Source organism: Rhizoctonia solani, chromosome 4 (genome assembly GCF_016906535.1).
Source record: "Rhizoctonia solani chromosome 4, complete sequence".
Lineage (NCBI taxonomy): Eukaryota > Fungi > Basidiomycota > Agaricomycetes > Cantharellales > Ceratobasidiaceae > Rhizoctonia > Rhizoctonia solani.
In genome coordinates this window covers 2,386,578-2,403,497 of record NC_057373.1, presented here as the reverse complement: position 1 = coordinate 2,403,497, position 16,920 = coordinate 2,386,578, and the positions used below count along the sequence as shown (strand labels likewise).

The 16,920-nt window shown below is 48.9% G+C and overlaps 7 protein-coding genes across 7 annotated transcripts; 3 read left to right on the top strand and 4 right to left on the bottom strand.

Moving 5' to 3' along the window:
• Nucleotides 1-111: 111 nt before the first annotated feature.
• Nucleotides 112-588, bottom strand: RhiXN_00795 (uncharacterized protein; the record flags this gene model as incomplete). Its single annotated transcript, XM_043320614.1, has 4 exons — nt 112-144; nt 224-240; nt 295-397; nt 460-588. 4 exons carry the CDS (start codon nt 586-588, stop codon nt 112-114), a joined length of 282 nt encoding a protein of 93 aa, XP_043179626.1.
• Nucleotides 589-1,418: 830 nt separating this feature from the next.
• RhiXN_00794 (terpene synthase) lies at nt 1,419-2,828 on the bottom strand (the record flags this gene model as incomplete). Its single annotated transcript, XM_043320613.1, has 7 exons — nt 1,419-1,516; nt 1,570-1,813; nt 1,872-1,996; nt 2,052-2,233; nt 2,284-2,420; nt 2,475-2,605; nt 2,666-2,828. 7 exons carry the CDS (start codon nt 2,826-2,828, stop codon nt 1,419-1,421), a joined length of 1,080 nt encoding a protein of 359 aa, XP_043179625.1.
• Nucleotides 2,829-4,363: 1,535 nt separating this feature from the next.
• RhiXN_00793 (alpha-1,2-glucosyltransferase) lies at nt 4,364-5,605 on the bottom strand (the record flags this gene model as incomplete). The annotated part of the gene is made up of 6 exons (XM_043320612.1): nt 4,364-4,548; nt 4,606-4,734; nt 4,789-4,957; nt 5,014-5,317; nt 5,369-5,457; nt 5,507-5,605. 6 exons carry the CDS (start codon nt 5,603-5,605, stop codon nt 4,364-4,366), a joined length of 975 nt encoding a protein of 324 aa, XP_043179624.1.
• Nucleotides 5,606-5,804: 199 nt separating this feature from the next.
• Nucleotides 5,805-7,810, top strand: RhiXN_00792 (ribosome assembly protein 4; the record flags this gene model as incomplete). The annotated part of the gene is made up of 9 exons (XM_043320611.1): nt 5,805-5,906; nt 6,066-6,282; nt 6,342-6,544; nt 6,599-6,696; nt 6,746-6,947; nt 7,001-7,127; nt 7,184-7,563; nt 7,621-7,742; nt 7,798-7,810. 9 exons carry the CDS (start codon nt 5,805-5,807, stop codon nt 7,808-7,810), a joined length of 1,464 nt encoding a protein of 487 aa, XP_043179623.1.
• A 114-nt stretch (nt 7,811-7,924) lies between these two features.
• Nucleotides 7,925-10,814, bottom strand: RhiXN_00791 (uncharacterized protein; the record flags this gene model as incomplete). Its single annotated transcript, XM_043320610.1, has 5 exons — nt 7,925-9,677; nt 9,736-9,770; nt 9,829-10,265; nt 10,321-10,437; nt 10,496-10,814. The coding sequence occupies 5 exons, from the start codon at nt 10,812-10,814 to the stop codon at nt 7,925-7,927; spliced, it is 2,661 nt and encodes an 886-aa protein (XP_043179622.1).
• A 2,715-nt stretch (nt 10,815-13,529) lies between these two features.
• Nucleotides 13,530-14,384, top strand: RhiXN_00790 (uncharacterized protein; the record flags this gene model as incomplete). The annotated part of the gene is made up of 6 exons (XM_043320609.1): nt 13,530-13,616; nt 13,709-13,746; nt 13,863-13,945; nt 14,000-14,085; nt 14,137-14,273; nt 14,330-14,384. 6 exons carry the CDS (start codon nt 13,530-13,532, stop codon nt 14,382-14,384), a joined length of 486 nt encoding a protein of 161 aa, XP_043179621.1.
• A 446-nt stretch (nt 14,385-14,830) lies between these two features.
• On the top strand, nt 14,831-16,181 carry RhiXN_00789 (fatty acid elongase; the record flags this gene model as incomplete). Its single annotated transcript, XM_043320608.1, has 8 exons — nt 14,831-15,163; nt 15,308-15,398; nt 15,465-15,538; nt 15,598-15,643; nt 15,701-15,741; nt 15,801-15,870; nt 15,947-16,112; nt 16,169-16,181. 8 exons carry the CDS (start codon nt 14,831-14,833, stop codon nt 16,179-16,181), a joined length of 834 nt encoding a protein of 277 aa, XP_043179620.1.
• Between the last annotated feature and the right edge of the window lie 739 nt (nt 16,182-16,920).

Below are 16,920 nucleotides of genomic sequence, written 5' to 3'. Positions count from 1 at the left end.
TATGATATTGCCGTTCCTTCAGAGTGATACAATTCGGACATTTATTGGTGAGCTATGATACAGAATACACGATTGATCGGAAAGTCCATTCAAATTGCGGGAACGTTCGAATTACTTAGAAAGGGGGGTCTTGTGAAGGCGCAGCTACAATATTAATACAGAAATCATACTGTCAGTTCCCAAAAACGCATGTATGCATCGGTTACCTAGAAACAACACTTACGTCTTCATCTTTGTAGACTGGGGCAAGTGTGTAAGCCTTTGACCACTAGTAACGTTCTGTGACAGACTTACAGTGACGAGAAATGGCAAATCCGGCTCCGACAATTCCAGCGCCAACGACCGCAGCCATGGGCCAGAGCTCAATGGGGACGTCCTTAGGTCCAAATCGAAATACCTTTTATATGAGTTAGGATGTCATCCTGAGTCCATCATTGGGAATTTGTATATCGCACTCACCAATTTCGCCTTTCGGTTTGGGTCTGGCGCCTGGGCACTAGCGGACTCCATACGGCGTCCGATGGTCTGGGCAGCATAGCCCGGGCGGGCGATTTGGCGGAAAGCGGGGGCAGCACGTTGAAACATCATTGTTGATAGTGTGGTGAGTGGTGGTCTCTAGGTTTAATCCTTGTATCGAATAGTGCTTTATATATGACTATATATACGCCTGGGGCGGGGCTGACATTGGATGGTGATGTCACAGTGCTTATTTAACCATGATATCACGATCGTGGCGCATATATCGAGTACCTCAATCGACGCCTATGTGTCAGCTGTGGCCCCACACACCGTATTCAAGTGGCTAACAAGGTGGTCCGTGTTGCAATTCATTAACTAATATCTCGGAGGTTTCAGCCTGGATATCTGGACTGATGTGTTTTGGATAATTAACTGATATGGAAATATAACCGATCTATTGTTCGCTATGACCCGAAATTATTTTCATGTGTCGAGCGATCATGGCATGTATGAAATGAATGGAGATGGTTTTTTGGTCTGATTGCCGGTTTTTCATCTAGGGGCAAGTACATTTGAATTGATATGGATATACGATCAAGTCGTCCCCACTGAACAAAAAGGTCAATGCACAATCATCGCGGCAGGCCTGATTGATGTGAACCCTGTGTCAAGAAGAGGCCAGCATGGGACAATAGCGAGAAGCGAGCAGCACCCAGGATACGAAAACGTTCTGGTGTCCGTGATCTAAAATACGAAGAGAATCCGCGGCGGATGTTAAATCAAAAAAGTAAAACATTCTATTGTACATGCTTGGGTTACTACACTTTAAACCATCATCTCTAACATAGGGGCTCAGCCATACGGTAAAAGTATCAAGAAGACATTCAGAAAAGTAGCATATAGATGAAGAGAAATCGAAGTGAAAATAAACAATCGAGCATAACAAATAATCAATCTACTCATGCCTCTACGTAGAGAGGAGCGGCAGGCGCGATCGGAGCCATAATGTCTACGATCCCTGTCTCTCTGACCTTCTCAGCGTCTTCACCAAAGTAACCTAGTATTGCAGTTAGCACGTGTTGGGGTAGTCGTAGTCGAATAGATACTCACGAGTTGTCATGAAGGTCCAATCAATGGCACCTTGCACCCAGTATTCAATACCCTGAATGTACAGAGCAACCTTTTCGTCGAGCTCTGGGCCAAATGAGCGCAACTTTGCCTTGGCCTCCACGTATTCCTGGACACGTTTCCTTGTAAGTTGGTCGACGTAATCCATCGCACCCTCGAGGTCGAGTTTCTTATCCCACATGGTAATGAAAACGAGGTTTTGAGTATCGCCACGTGCCTGTTCAATCTGAACGAATTGGTGTATTAATATGATAGTCAGAAGACTCAGAATTATATTGACTCACTGGGAAAGAATAAACGTCATTGGCCCAAGTCAGGATGTCGTTTCCGGCAAGAGCAAGCTCAGCCACGATAGGGTCGTCGTGTACTTCATCCGGAAGGTCGAGACCAAGAGAGTACTCGAGCACGGCTACGTATTTTGCGTAAGGACTCGCCTATGTCTAGGGGAATCCTGAAAAACGTACCGAATACCATTTTCACAGCAGATGTATCGCGGCGTAACTGAATGAATTCTTCGACGGTCGGGACCTCATCAGCAGATCGGTTGACGGTCTGCTGGAGAATAGCTTGAGTGTAAAGATCTGAGGAGTCAACAAAGCGCTGAATGGTTGCTGGGGTCGCGTTTGCTCGCATGCGGTTGAAGAAGCTATACACACAATCAGCCGAATGAATAACGATTGAGATCGAAGTACTGACCTTTGAAGAGTCGCAGCGATCTTGAACTTGGGCTGGGGTCCTTCTGGGTTGCGGAGAACGCTCATCGTCACGTCGACGGCTTGCTTGACACGCTCAACACTGTCGCGAAGCCCGCCCTCGTCTGTCATATCATCGAACTGTTCCTAAACATTAGCATATACCCACTTTTCTCAGCTCAGAATACTGCTTACAGCAAACAACCAAAGGATAAAGTCCATAGACGGGCGAAGGTGCTCAAGGTCGGCATCTGGGTATGCCATTGAGGCCATGAGACCAAAGCCGGTGTCGAAGAACTCTTGTCGCTTGGCACCAGAGTGAACCCCTACAATTTGATGAGAGATGAGTACTTCTAGTAAGCGACGGTCTGACTGAAAACACGTACCGTAGCTGTCGAACCATGCATACGAGCTCGCCTCGGCTTCGTGCCAGTGAGGATTAACCTTGAGTGCAAATACTTCACCGGTATATCCAGAGATATCGGGCATGCGAATTTGGGAGGGGAAAGCGGAGCGGTCGATGAGAGCGAGTTTAGGGAATCCAGGCATGTTGTAGATGTGGTACTAGGAGTAGGAGAAGGTGTAGAAGTAGAAGTGTGAGGGGATCGAGTACTGGTTGTTTTAGGTTGTGTTGAGAGAATGTTAATGAGTCGACTGGGGAAACACCATGGCCTTATATACAAGCCAAACGAAGGTCAAGGCATATTGGCCACGAGTATATTTCCAAAGATCGGAGACCGATCTCCCAAATCGCCCCAATTACAAGGGACCACTACAGTATTGTCCTGTGTTCGGCCATGAAACAGCGCTAACCGCACTTTGCCCGCTTTTGCGTGAGCTATCCCCGCAGCTACTGAGCAGCCCAAGTGTTTCTCCGATTCCGTCTTACCGAACACTCATTCCGCCCGGCTGACCCCTGAACCCCACCGATGACTTTGTGACAGTCAATTAGCAAGCCGGTATTCTCCTGAGCTGTTCCCCATGCCTGCGGCACTGAGATTGGCAGACGATCCGGGGAGCCGTGGCTAGATGAATTAGACTTTTCGGATGAAGTGGATCAGTTTGGAACAAGCGTGATGCTGACAATAGGGTTACCGGGTTCAGATGCCGGAAGACCACCCCTGCCCTCAACCTTCTTCCATGTTATTGTCTATTTCGATTACGCCCCAAGGGGGACGCCATCCGGTCTAAGCTGCTTAGCATGAGCCTACGACATATGAGCCACTGACATAATTTACAAATCTAGTAGCTGTTGATGACCCATTCCGGGATTAGTTCTTATTTACCGCTCCTTTTGTTGGTCAAGCGAGCGAAGTTGCGAGTCAAATCGCGGCTGTGCAAACGCCACAACGGGCGTAACGCGTGGCTTGAAATTACAAAATATCATTATTTTTGTGGCTCAAGTAAATTGTCGCGCTGACTTGCGCGCGATGACTACACTCAATTTACATATGTGTTAGAGGAATGTCTGAAACGAATCACCACATAAACCGGCCGACGTTCTCCCGTTCCATGTACAGAAACACAAACATGGTTGCCCAGTTGATGAAACCATACCAAACTGCTTCAGATATCACAGCCCCATTGGGAATACGCGCCTGCAAACGAAGTAATATGTAAGGAATGAGAAAATACCGTGGCTCGATGAGCGGCGTTGGGAGCAGCGTGGGGAGCAGGCAGACGGGGAGCAATAGTGTCTGAAGCAAAGTTTGGTGTTTGCCTAGGGTGCATAGATCGAACTCAGCAACACGGACCGACACAATAGAAGGAGGCTCTACCGATTCGAATAAACCATGCCCACGCGCATGTCAGATAGAGAGGGGCCAATAAGTAAGGCACCGTCCAATGAGCCAGATAGACTCTGCGCCAGATATAGAACGTGTAGTGACGATTATCTGCCAATAGGAACGGGTGCTGGATCCTGTGTAGTAGCGTGGTCCCATTAGACTTTGTGTAATAAAGTTAATCAACAGGATATCGCTCCTACGTGAACCAATGAACAGATATCATAATGAGTCCAGTTAAGGCAACGCTGATGATAAATCGGCTACAGGACGCGAGAAGAACCAAATCAGCCTTCAACTCTAAAACGTTGAATTGGGTTCCTGTGACCTTGGTCCTCCGATCATACGTCGCGTAACATCTCCGGCAAGAGATATAATTCCGGTCTCCGTTGATGCTAGTACAGGGAGCCCAAACAGGGAGGCGAATGCTACGAAATAGAATAATTGGGGTATATGAAGGGTAGGTACGTGATTTGATTTATCCCCTATAGTTCGGTTCAGTACGGGAGCTCAGCTAACGAGGCCGCGGCAGGTTTACCGACCTAGAACAATTCCTCCATTCCAGAAAACAAAGGAAGCAAAGCCTACGACGGGCACAACGTAAGGCCAGGCAGTCTTCACGAGCCAAGGTAATATTGCAGGAATACTAGACAGGATTTTGGGTATATCGGCTGAGCCATATTAGCTGTGTACCAAGCATTCTGTTCACAAATGGGTATACATACACAACGAGGCATCAAGCGCCATCGGGTCGTAGAGAGTGGGCCCGGTAGAATGTTTCGATACTTGCGAACGTATGCGTTTTCGCCTCATTTCTTGAAGAATACCAAAGGCGGCGGCATATGCGACCCAAACTATATTAGTCTGACGGAAAGTGCAACTGATGGCGCCCATCTGATCGGAAGTAGTATTGAGTGCCTCAAATAATGTTTTAGACTCACTGTGCTTACCAGCGATGCCCAGCCGTGAGCACCTCTTCCGGCGGTCAGCATTGTTGCCAATACAAAAAAGACACTACCAAGTTCCGTGTAGTAGAGGAAAGAGAAGAACCAAGCAATGGGGAACGCGGAGATTGTGATTGATTCAATACTTGGCTGTAGTAGTGATCGGGGCGGTCGGTCGGAACGGTAGAGTGCCAGACAATGAGAGATAAGCGGTGGCAGCATTAGGTTCAGGAGCAAGCTGTTCATTCTCAGGACAGGGACTGTGCACTTGAACAAGAATATCCTCTTGAGGATCACAGAAAGAACATATCTATTTCAGGAGTTATTTAGTTACGTGGCAGCAATTCAAGGGGATACTCACAGGCCAGGCGGGGTTGTTAGTTTGGGGTCCCAATAGTCCCACTCACCTCTGCAATACGCCTGAGCCTGCGGTATATGGAAGGGCTCGTCCTACTATGATGTGTAGTATAGCTCATGACTTATGTTTTGCATGACTGACCATGTAAGGCTCCTGAACTAAATCATTCACTTCTTTTGCGACCATAACATTAAACACTGCATATGCTGCATAAGCAAGCGAGTTTTGATGAATACTCATAATATATGGGCGATTCGGTATGTCTGAGAGCCTTTTTTCGTTTGAATCAAAAGTTAGGAGGTCGTTAGAAAGGCAAGCGGGCCCCTGCTGGAACGAGCTCGGGTCAATTGGAAATACCAGGCGCCACTTCTTGAAGAAGTAATTGGAAATTAAATTTGTACAACCTGGATAACACCACCGTTCTTATCAACTAGAAATAATGGCAACACGATTACCTCCACCCAAGAGAGTGAAACTAGACAACGGTGTCCCTATTCCTGCCCCCGAGCCAGAGCCGTCAGAGCCAGCTCCTAATATTGTAGTTCATTTGTCTCGGAAGACGATGGCAAATCACTCGCACCGGCGGTCAATATACCCGCAGACTTTGGTCGAGATGGTCTTGAGATGATGATCAATAAGCTGACTTCAACGGTATGCTTTAAATGCAAAACTGTTGCTTATTCTTATTGGCGCTACGTAGGATGAGGATCCAACGCCATACGCATTTTATGTCAACGCACCAATACCAAACGATTCTGAGAACACCATCCGAGTACTGATATCCAATTCTATCCAAACTGATGTGCTTCAAAGACCAGCCAGTACATTCACCCCTGAGGACATCATTACTGTCTATTGCTCGCCTCAAGCCGTATTTCGTGTACGGCCTGCGACCCGGTGCTCATCTACTCTATCAGGTCTGTAAACCAAGTCTGTGCTATTTTTTCACACCTAAGTTCATGGATAATCCGGACAGGTCACTCATCCGCTATTCTATGTGCTGCCTTTTCTCCGACTGGAAGAATGTTGGCGACTGGTTCTGGAGATAACAACGCACGACTCTGGGATCTGGACACTGAAACCCCGTCGCACACCCTCAGTGGTCATAAAGGATGGGTGTTATGTGTAGAGTGGGAGCCTACCGAGAGAAAGCTCGCCACAGGCGGTCATGATGGGCAGGTAGGTTCTGTTCGTTATATTGGAGAACGGATGTTAACAATGGTCGGGATACAGGTACGGTTGTGGGAACCTAAAACTGGGAAACCTATCGGAGATGCTCTCAAGGGACACTCCAAATGGGTGACATCGCTCTCTTGGGAGCCAGCACATATGTGAGCGATTAGACCTTACCATTGTTGAATAGTCTCACGGATTCTCTAGTAACCCCTCGAACCCTCGGCTTGCATCTTCATCAAAGGATGGTACAGTCCGTGTTTGGAATACAACAAACCGACGTCTCGAGTACACTATTGGTGGTCACACAGCGAGTGTGAATGTCGTTCGATGGGGAGGTGGATCAGGAAAGGGGGCCCTATATACTGCGTCTAGCGATAGAACGGTGAAAGTATGGGACCCTAACGGTGTAAGTCATTCCTTACCTCCCATGGGCGTGCATACATATTGATCAATTTGCAGGGCCGACTGCTTCACACACTGAAGGACCACGCACACTGGGTAACGACTCTTGCGCTCAACACAGATTTTGTCCTTCGTACTGGCCCTTACGACCACACCGGAAAAGTATCAGTCTCAGATGAAGAAAGTAAGGTTCACCTATCTATTTACAACGAATTTCTCATGAAAGTTTATTCCATTTAGCTAAATCTAGGGCTCATAAGCGTTACGACGACGTTACAAGCAATACCCCAGAGCTCATGATATCTGGGTCGGACGATCATACACTATTTCTCTGGTCTGTGTTCGGCCAGCATCCATCTCCTGTATCCAACGAAGCATCCACAAAAGTGAAACCCCTTTCTCGGCTGACTGGCCACCAGAGACAAATAGCCCACGTTGCATTTAGCCCCGATGGTCGCTGGGCTGCGAGTGGGGCATGGGACTCATCTGTCCGGCTTTGGGAAGGCCGGACGGGAAAATACGTAGCAACTCTCAGGGGGCATGTTGGCCCTGTATATCGACTCACCTGGTCAGCGGATTCAAGATTGTTGGTGAGCGCTAGTAAGGACAGCACCATCAAAGTGAGTGAATGCTTCTAGTCAAACCCCAAATCATTAAACCTTTTTTTCTCCGCAAAGATATGGAACCTGAAGACCAATAAGATAGGAACAGACTTGCCAGGTCATACAGATGAAGTCTATTGTGTAGATTTCGTGGCGGATAAGATTGTTAGTGGTGGGAAGGATTGTGTTGTGAAAATGTGAGTCGGTTTCTTAAACGTAGTTGCTGTTATCATTGACAATTAGCACGTATAGCTGGAAAAACTAGTCATGTTTACAAGTATCTGCGCATATAGTACATGTTGCTGAATACGATAGATATACAGCGATTAATCTGTGACAAAAAAATTAAATGTTTTCTCATGAATCATTCAGATAGCATTCAGAGATCGAAAGCCTTGGTCTTCCACCCCTTCCTGCGCCGCTCCGCGTCACGCCTCTCTTCCATCCGTTCTGCCGCCCTGGCAGCTTTATCCCTTGCATCCCCTGCGGCGGCTCTGGCGTCATTCTCTACTTCTGCCACACGGTTAGTCGCATCCTCGGCAATATTCTGTACGTCATCAATAGCATCCCTAGCTCTCTCTGCAATCTCCGGCACGTTGCTTCCGTTCTCGGGGCCGCCAAGTCCGGGTAATATCTGTTCACCTACCCCAACGGCTAGAACTGTTTCGGATTCGGCTTGTGTATCCGTCGCGGGTTGATGGGTTGTCCTAATTACACCCTTCATTGTCACTTGTGTTTCGGTTTGTGGCTCGAGTTGCCCGTCTTCGTCGATTGATCCCTCTTCGTCAGAGTCTTCATGGAATGTTGTGCCCTGGCCCTTTAGAAGTGCATTCCACCAGTCCCAAAATCCAGGTTCGGCTTCGTTACTATTCCTATGCTCCTGTGAGCTCGAGGAGTTGGCCTTGGCCTGCGCATACACCTCGCCTAACTTTCGATCCAGTGCTTGCAAGCCCCCCTTGACCGATTGGGAAAGCGCCATACGCATGCCAGTACGCACGATGGGCCCAAGGAAAGGCTGGATCAAGGCATTCAATATCCAGTGGTGAGTGCGAGACAGTGTGAAATCAAGACCAGGGACGTCAACGGTCGCTGATTTGACTCGGAAGAATGAAGGGGGCGGATCATCTGACTCGGGAACGATGGCGGCATGTGCAGAGGGATCAAGGTCGGTCTCGAGCGCCACGTCTAAATTCACTCCTTGCCCCACAGCGGACTCGTGACCAACATCAACACTGAGCAGCCCGTTATCGCGGTAACCCAGTAGTGCGGTTTTGAGATGGAAAAAATAAGCAATATCGTTCGCAGTGATTCGCAACCCATCGATATGGAGCCGTACCATGCTATCTCCTTCAACAACCCAATCTCTCCCCCCTCCGTTATTGTCCTCAGCCGCGGCATCACTCCCCCTAACTCTCACCTCACTCCAGTTTTCGACCCGCACGTGGTCAGGCATGAAGGATGGTGCCCTGAAAGTAACGTCGTCCACAACAGCGTCCAGCGCGTCGCTTTTGAGTTCTACCCGAGGCAAAGGCACCGCTTTGAGTATGGCTAAGATGCGAGGAAGGAGCCACCCTATAGCGTCCCTCCAAAGCTCTGCACGCATCTGTCGCAATCCTATGCTACGAACTGACTGTGCTCCAAATGCACGCGTATGTGTACCCAGAGCGTCAAAGGCCCCGAGCAGTTGTTGTGTCGCAGCGTCTCGTTTCAGATGATCGGATAGTTCACTCGCTTCCGCCGATGTACGTTGGAGATCTGCACGCCAGGGAGGTGTGCTATCGAGGATCCCCTTGGTGCGATCGTAGAGTTGATCCAACTCCTTACGTGCATCGTGCGTAGTCAACCAGCCTGGGGTCTCAAGTGCCTTGTTCAGCCATTTCCTAGCATCACGAAGAAGGTCCGAAACTCCGCTCGTTTCGTCAATGGAAAGATGGTGGAGGAATTGCTTCATTGAATTGACCATTGGAGAAAGACTGTAACCACCTGCGAAGCGTTCGAGCAAGGTGCAAGCATCCTGCAGAAGTTTCTTCAAGTGCGGGTCGCTCTCGATGACCGGATCCACAGATGCCGATGGCTCGACCGTTGAGTCCGCGACTGCGGATTGGGCGGCGGCAACAGTAGAACTGGCGGTCCTGCGCAGCAACATTTGCGTACTTTTCAGAAATAACAACGATCGTCCGCAGCGCTGACCTGTAGGCCGGATCGTTTTGAGCTTGTTGGACAATCTAGGAAATGAATCAACATGTTAATCGGCCCGATGTGTCAATCAAGCGAATAACGCACAGCTTCAACTCTTTCCATGATGGTCTGTTTAATCCTGTCCGGTGATTCCTCGGAGAGCCTTTCCTCGATGACGTGTTTTTTCAGCTCTGCCTCCTTTCGAGCCTTTTCAAGGTCTTCCTTAACAGCATCGTCAATCTTTTCGACCTGCTTCGCAGCATCTTCCACCGTTATTTCTCTGTCGCCTTCACCTTCACCGGGCCGAATAGTCTGCTCAATGTTTTCAGCCCGAGTTTCAACATAAGCTGCAACTGCAGCTACATCAGACGCAGTGTCAGCCAACATCTGCCTCGTTGTGATAAGAATATCAGATATGAGAAGTCGAAATCCAGACGAGGTCAGAACAAGTGACAGGAGCGTGCGAAGCGAGGCAGCGAAGGCGAGCGAGTCATCCGTCAGCTCGGACTGATCGATTGTGGGGATTTCGCCAAGGTGGCCGGCTTTAATTAGTATTAGTGAAGATTGAGGGTGATGCGAAGAGGGGACTGTACGTACCCGCACCGTTCAGATTGATATCTAGTTTGCTTTGATTGTGCCAGTTGGCATCGACTTGGATCGGTGCCGAGCTCATCAAACGATATTGCCATATGATATCTTGTATGAGATCATCGGCTTTTACAATGATTTTGGGTAAGTTCTTTCTATTATCCCAACACACTGGGCTACTCACAGTTCTTCTCAAGCCCAATTCTAGCGATTGCTTCCACGATCTTGCGAATGTCCAATACCAACGCTCGCCCATGGGCACTGAGAGCACCACTCGCTGTATTGCTAACTTTGAGCAAATCAGAAGACAGCAGTGCACTCAACGCAGAGTCCAATTGGCGCTGGGTTGGCATTTTCCCGGCAGCGAGCGCGCCTAAAGCATCTGCCGATTTGTCCCACACCGACTTAGGTGGGACATACTCGGTAACCTTTGGCAGCAGCGGTTCACGTTCGCCTTTTTGAGGTCGGCGACCACCGCCACAGCATGACGAGCAGCTTCCCATTATTTCCGAGAATAAGACAGCGAGGCGAGGTGGTGGGTCTGGTGTGTCGTCTTGGATGTGGCTAAGGAGTATAAGAAGAACATTTTCAATGATGGCAATGACTCGCTATGACCTCACGACGCAAGCTTAATCACGTGGTGGTCTAGACCTTTGATCGTGATCCGTTGATTAATTAGATCAAAAAGCTCATGAGACTCGCACTTTTAGGCATGTCCGTTTGCGTAGGCGCCCTCGATGCATACTATAAGATACGAACGATGGTGGAAGCACAGTCCTCTCCGATGTGACCATACGTTTTCCACGCTATTGTCTCTCACAACATGAATCCGTTCGGCTCTACGCGGGTTGTTGATTGACATTGTGGGAAATCTCAATGTTACTAGAATGTTAGATTTTTAGGTGGTAATAAAATCATCTAATTTTTATATATTACACGTGGATCGATGGAAAATGACATGCTGTGTATACGATTGCGCACACCATCGCGGGAAGCGCACCGCCTCTCGACGTGTGTCGACGTTGAATAATTCGTCACAGAACCACGGTCATGTAATTAACGGTGAAGAAAGACGTCATGAATCTTCCTGTCCTCGCGCAAGCGCCCTACCCGCGTATCCCCGGCAACATACAGATCATGAGGTAGGACAGTGCCTATTATACAAGCGCAAATCGCAAGTGGTGCGCCGAGGCTCGACTAGCGATCCATTACAATCGTCATTACGACTACTACAAGAGTGGTGCGTACGTAGCGGCCGCCGAACGAATGAGCCCATAAAGCGAATGCGCCATATGCATAGGTGTATCTTCCGCCTATGAGTAACCCTTCCAACTCGGCTGTGATGTGCGGATCGGCGGGATACGTGACCTATTCATAGCTGACGAATCGCCATACTGACATTCGCCACCGAAGGCATATTTATGAAAATCCGAGAGGCTTCGATCTATTCTTCGACTTGCGGGAGAAGCGCGTTGCGTAGTCAGAACGAGGCGGAAAGTGAATGGCTGGGCTAGAATACATTTACCTTTATCTCCGTTGATCTATTTTTACGATACTCTGGGCGCGGCAGTGCGGATGCTTGAGAGCCTAATGTCGGTTAGAATTCAAAAACAAGGTGTCACGCATGTAGTCACTCTTTGGTGGAGCCTACCGCTCAGGATATCGATGGTAAGAGTAACGTACAATCCTGTGATGTAGTTACCATTTTGGATAACTAGGGTGGTCTTGGCACGAAGTAGGGTGCCATGTATGCGACAGGCCGGACCTTGCGAACATACGTTTCAAACAAATATTCTGCGGCTTCGAGCCAAGTCGCGTAACCATACTGAAGGATTAACCTTTACTTTCTAGCGGCGACCGCATCTCGGTGAAACAAGTGCGCTGTTCGACGCTTGTCGGGATATGAGCCCAGGGCGCACAAACTAGACATGTATAGTGAACATTGAGATTGTGCCTAACGAATTCAATATGAAATGAAAAGTCATTGATGGTCTTGGGAGGTACCTCATGACCTAGACCCAAGGTCGCAGTTATTTGGCAGATGGGTTTTTCCGAGCACTTCCGAGCTCGGGCGGACTCGGCTAGGGCGCACGGCCTCGGTGTTGAGCGCCGTGTTGGTCGACGAAGGCGGGGGAGCATGGGAAGAGAAGGGGGACTGTGGAGGCGGTGGGGGTGGAATACGATATTTAATTACCTATTTTGGAACATCGTAGCCGGCGTAAGCGGCCGTTCCTGCTCCAGCACATATTCTATTACTCATCGTTTTTGGTGCATATAGACAATCCGCTCGCGCCCGGGTGCGACGTTCAGATGTTCTCGAGCCGGAAGAGGTCGTGTGCCCCCGGTGCCCTCGAGTCACAGTGTCACACACACACACGCCCGAAAAAGACAATCGCTCGAGTTTTTGAAGTATAGACTCGTTTGTCGGGTTGGGGATTGTGGGATCACAGCCATGTGTGATCGGGTAAGCCGTCCAAATTTTTGGAATAGACTTGTGCTACTTGGCACCGTGGGGATTTAGTCCCGGACTGCACTGCAACAAGGATGAATCGGGCATACGAGGCACACGACACAGATGGTCCGGATTACTTCTTGCTATTTAATCACAACATGGCGCAGCACCTTCGCGACGAAGTTGGTCTGAGTGTGTGAGCTATAGATAGATCATAACGTTGCTAAGAACCGCTGGTATCGTGCCGGTATAGAATTGTAACAGCACAGTATCTGGGTAGCGGTATCCCCAAGCGGACTTCGATCCGAAGAGTGGTGTGGGGGATAGCAGTGGGATAGGAAGGACGTTCGCAGGAGCGGAGATTTCGCGGTGTGGCGGCTTAAATGACGCAAGTCGGCCAAAGGCGATTGTCACGCTCATACACGAGCCCGACGAGCGATGAGGAGGACTCATTGCACGGTGGAGCTGGGATGGGCGGCAATAGTCGCGCGTAATACCGTCATTTCAGCCAGCCAGTGGGGGTCATCTGACTGCCCGAAAAAGAAACGAAAAAGGCATATTTGCAACAAGCTAGTGTCACATCACATCTGTCACGGGTGTGGCCGTGCCCCTCTCGACCATGGCTCATGGGATATATAAAACGAGAGCAGTTGCTCGGTTGAAGACCTCCACCCTTCCCCTTTCTATCTTTCCTCTTGCCGGTTTGATTCAAGTACTTTCGCGCCGACTGCCTTCACCAGTCTCGTATTCCAAGCCATAAGCCATCATGTTGTCCGTCTCGAGCGTTCCAGCACCAATTACTCTCCCCGCAACCCGCGACGCGGCATTGCCCCGAGCTGAACAAGTGCAGGAGGTTAGTGGTCTCCATCCCGTGGGAGCAGGCGCAAGATCAGCTCCCTAAATCATACTCATACCATCAGTCTGCTGACCCCGCACTCATTACAGTTTACAAGCTTTCAAGACGCAATTGGCTCGTTGTGCAAGTAAGTCTCCGATCATATGACCACGCTGGGAGGAACATACATGTCACACGACCCCTCCCCGTTGCTTTCTATTTCCCCACAGTTGAAATCGAATGCTGACTGCATATGGTTGCTAGGATTGCGGATGTGGTTGGAGGCCCGAACCACGCTGTTAAGCTGCACTGCACACTCCCCACTTGCTTTACCGAAGAGGTCCTGGGTAAGGCGCCACACATACACTAGGATATAATAGCAGGATCTCATATGTTTGTAGGGAGTGACCTTCACGATGTTCATGATCTTCGGCGCCGTTCCCTCGACCTGGTCCACGAACTCACTGGTTCCCTGCGCTCTTCGGGGGTAAGTCGATTGCAATATGCGTATAACTGCACTTGGCTCATTTCAGTCCAGATCAATGCAAGCTACCAACTTTCGCCTTGCCACAGTCCCTTGGCGCTTGTTTTCGTTCTTCCCCAAAACCGCACCGACGGTGTCAGGTCATGCAAAGTGACCGAGGCAATGAAAGACTTGATGAAGGGTGCCCCGAGGTATGTCATTTATTACTGTACTTGACTCTTGGTACCTGGGGCTAACCTATTTCCAGTGATAAACTCTACCTGACTTCGGTTTCTGGGGTGCCTTCGCTCGTCATCACCTGATTTACCCCTGGTTTATTTCAGGAGTTGATACTAGTTTAAAAGGCCTCCTAGTTTTGAGTTTTATGTGCTGTCCATCTCTATTCATCAACTGGGACTCTCGGTTCTTGCTTTCTCTAATGCTGCTGCCAATTCTCGCATACTGTATAATACGCCCCGTTCTGTAAAGTACATAGTTACGCATGCATGGCAATATCATCTACATGCCTTTTTTTTTTTCCACAAAAGTGTTCGTTGGCCCGTTGCACGTGGTCTCCGGTTCGGGGATGTAATTGCCGCAGAAATGGAAGAATAAAAAACATCTGGGCCAAATCACATGCACGGATGACACGCGGGTTGAGCGCTTATAAATGGGTCGATTTGAACACGTCTCGAATTCGCAGTTTTTCAGACTGTAGCGCACTGCTCTCTCCCACCACCTCACCAGCCTCTACCTCACACTCGTTGTAATGGCTCCGCTCGCCGACGCGCTGTTGTCTGTAATTCCCAAGCAATGGCATCTGCCAGAATACCTTGTGTCCTACCAGGCCGGTGTCACTCCGCTCTCGACTCCCCCCGTCGTCGTTGCATGCTTGATTGGCTATTTGACTACCATCTTCAGTCTGCGCGAGGTCATGCGTGCTCGTGATCCCATGAAGCTTACCGTTCCCTTCCAAATCCACAATATTTATCTCACTGCCGGTAGCGGTCTCCTCCTGCTCCTCATGGTCGAGGAGATCTTCCCTATCTGGTGGAAGAACGGCCTCTTCAATGCCATGTGCGCCGAGACCTCTTGGACTCCCGTGAGTTAAAAATCCAATTTTTTTTCTTTCACTGTTTGCTCTTTGTCGCTGGATGCGTGAGAAGTTGTAAACTCCGCAACAAAACGCGTATCCATCCACATTCCCGTTTACTCGGTCCATACATTCGACTGACGCGCTTTGTAGAGGCTCGAATTTTATTATATGATCAACTATTATATCAAGTATATTGAGCTTGCCGACACGGTTTTCCTCGTCCTCAAGAAGAAGCCTCTTGGTGCGTACCTGCTCGTTTCATTTACTCGCACACTCACCCACCTTACATGCGTTTCATTTCAAATAGCCTTCTTGCACGTCTTCCACCACGCTGCCACCGCTCTGCTCTGCTTTACTCAATTGAACGGCCGCACCAGTGTTGTAAGTGTTTTTTCCTCTCACCACGTAGCGTTATTCATTCTCACGCGTGGGATCGCTAGTCATGGGTTCCGATCGTCCTCAACTTGACCGTTCACGTTTTCATGTGTAAGTCATGTCTTCTCCCACGCTATCACCTCACGCTCATCCTCTTTCCTTCTATAGACTACTACTACTGGGCTACTGCTGGTGGACGTAAGATCTGGGTAAGCTCATATTTTTTGCTTGTTCTCGCACTGTTCACTAATGCATATGACTATTGTAGTGGAAGAAGTACCTCACCACCATGCAAATCACCCAGTTCGTCATTGACCTCTGCGCTGTCTACTTTGCCAGTAAGTTTTAGATTTCATCCCCCCCTTGTTTGGCGGTGTACGATAAGTGTCCTAGCTTTACACGTGCCTTCTATAGGTTACTCGTACTTTAGCGCTACCTACTGGCCCTTCATGCCTACTCTGGGGACTTGCTCTGGAACCGAGGGTGCTGCGCTCTTTGGTTGTGCGCTCTTGACCAGCTACTTGTTCCTCTTTATCGACTTTTACATTCGCACCTACAAGGCACCTGTCAAGGGCAAGGCGTGAGTCGATTGCCATCTCGCCTGGCGTGTGCATATACTAATATTGGTTGCTTTAGGAAATCCTCGTAAATGCCTTGCACGCAAAAAAACGAGACGAGACAAAATGGATTGTATTCTTGCAAACACCCTTGTGGCACTGTATTTCTGGAATAGGGTAGAAGTGGGGAGAGGATCCTGTACGTTTTCTTGTGTGTGTGTCGACTAGTTGGTTGGAACCGGCCGGGGGGTCGGTGTTGGAGAACATTTCTCACTCGCGCTGTGTGACTTTCTTTTTTGTTGGCTTGTTGTCGATCTGGTTGGAGAAAGTAGTCTATATACCGATATATAATTACTGGTTAATGAGTCCGTCGCACAGTGTGTGCAGCGCTCGAAGACTGGTTTTTCTCTCTTGTCCTTTTGTTTGATATCACTCCACGTTGAAAGGCCGGAGCTCGACGGAACCGACCAATCAGGCCGTGTTATTTTCGACGCGTTGACGATGAACGAAATGGAAATAACGGCCTCTGAACTCGAATTACAAAGATCGAATGAGCGAACAAGGTTCCGAGTTGGGTTATTCGCTAATTGACCTCGGGGCTCCTATGGCGTTAGGCTCCATGAATTGGTTTGTATGCTATAAAAGGTTATGCTTAACCTACCTTCAGAGTGGATCCCGCACTGAACCGGTGATTCCAGGAGTCCGTAAACAAGAACAGTCGCCGTGCGTTTATGGGTCTAAGCTTCATATAGATCATGGTGTTATCAAAGTAGTAAGATACACGTAAGAAAGAAACAGGATATTCAAAAGAGTCCAAGCTATATGCAGTCT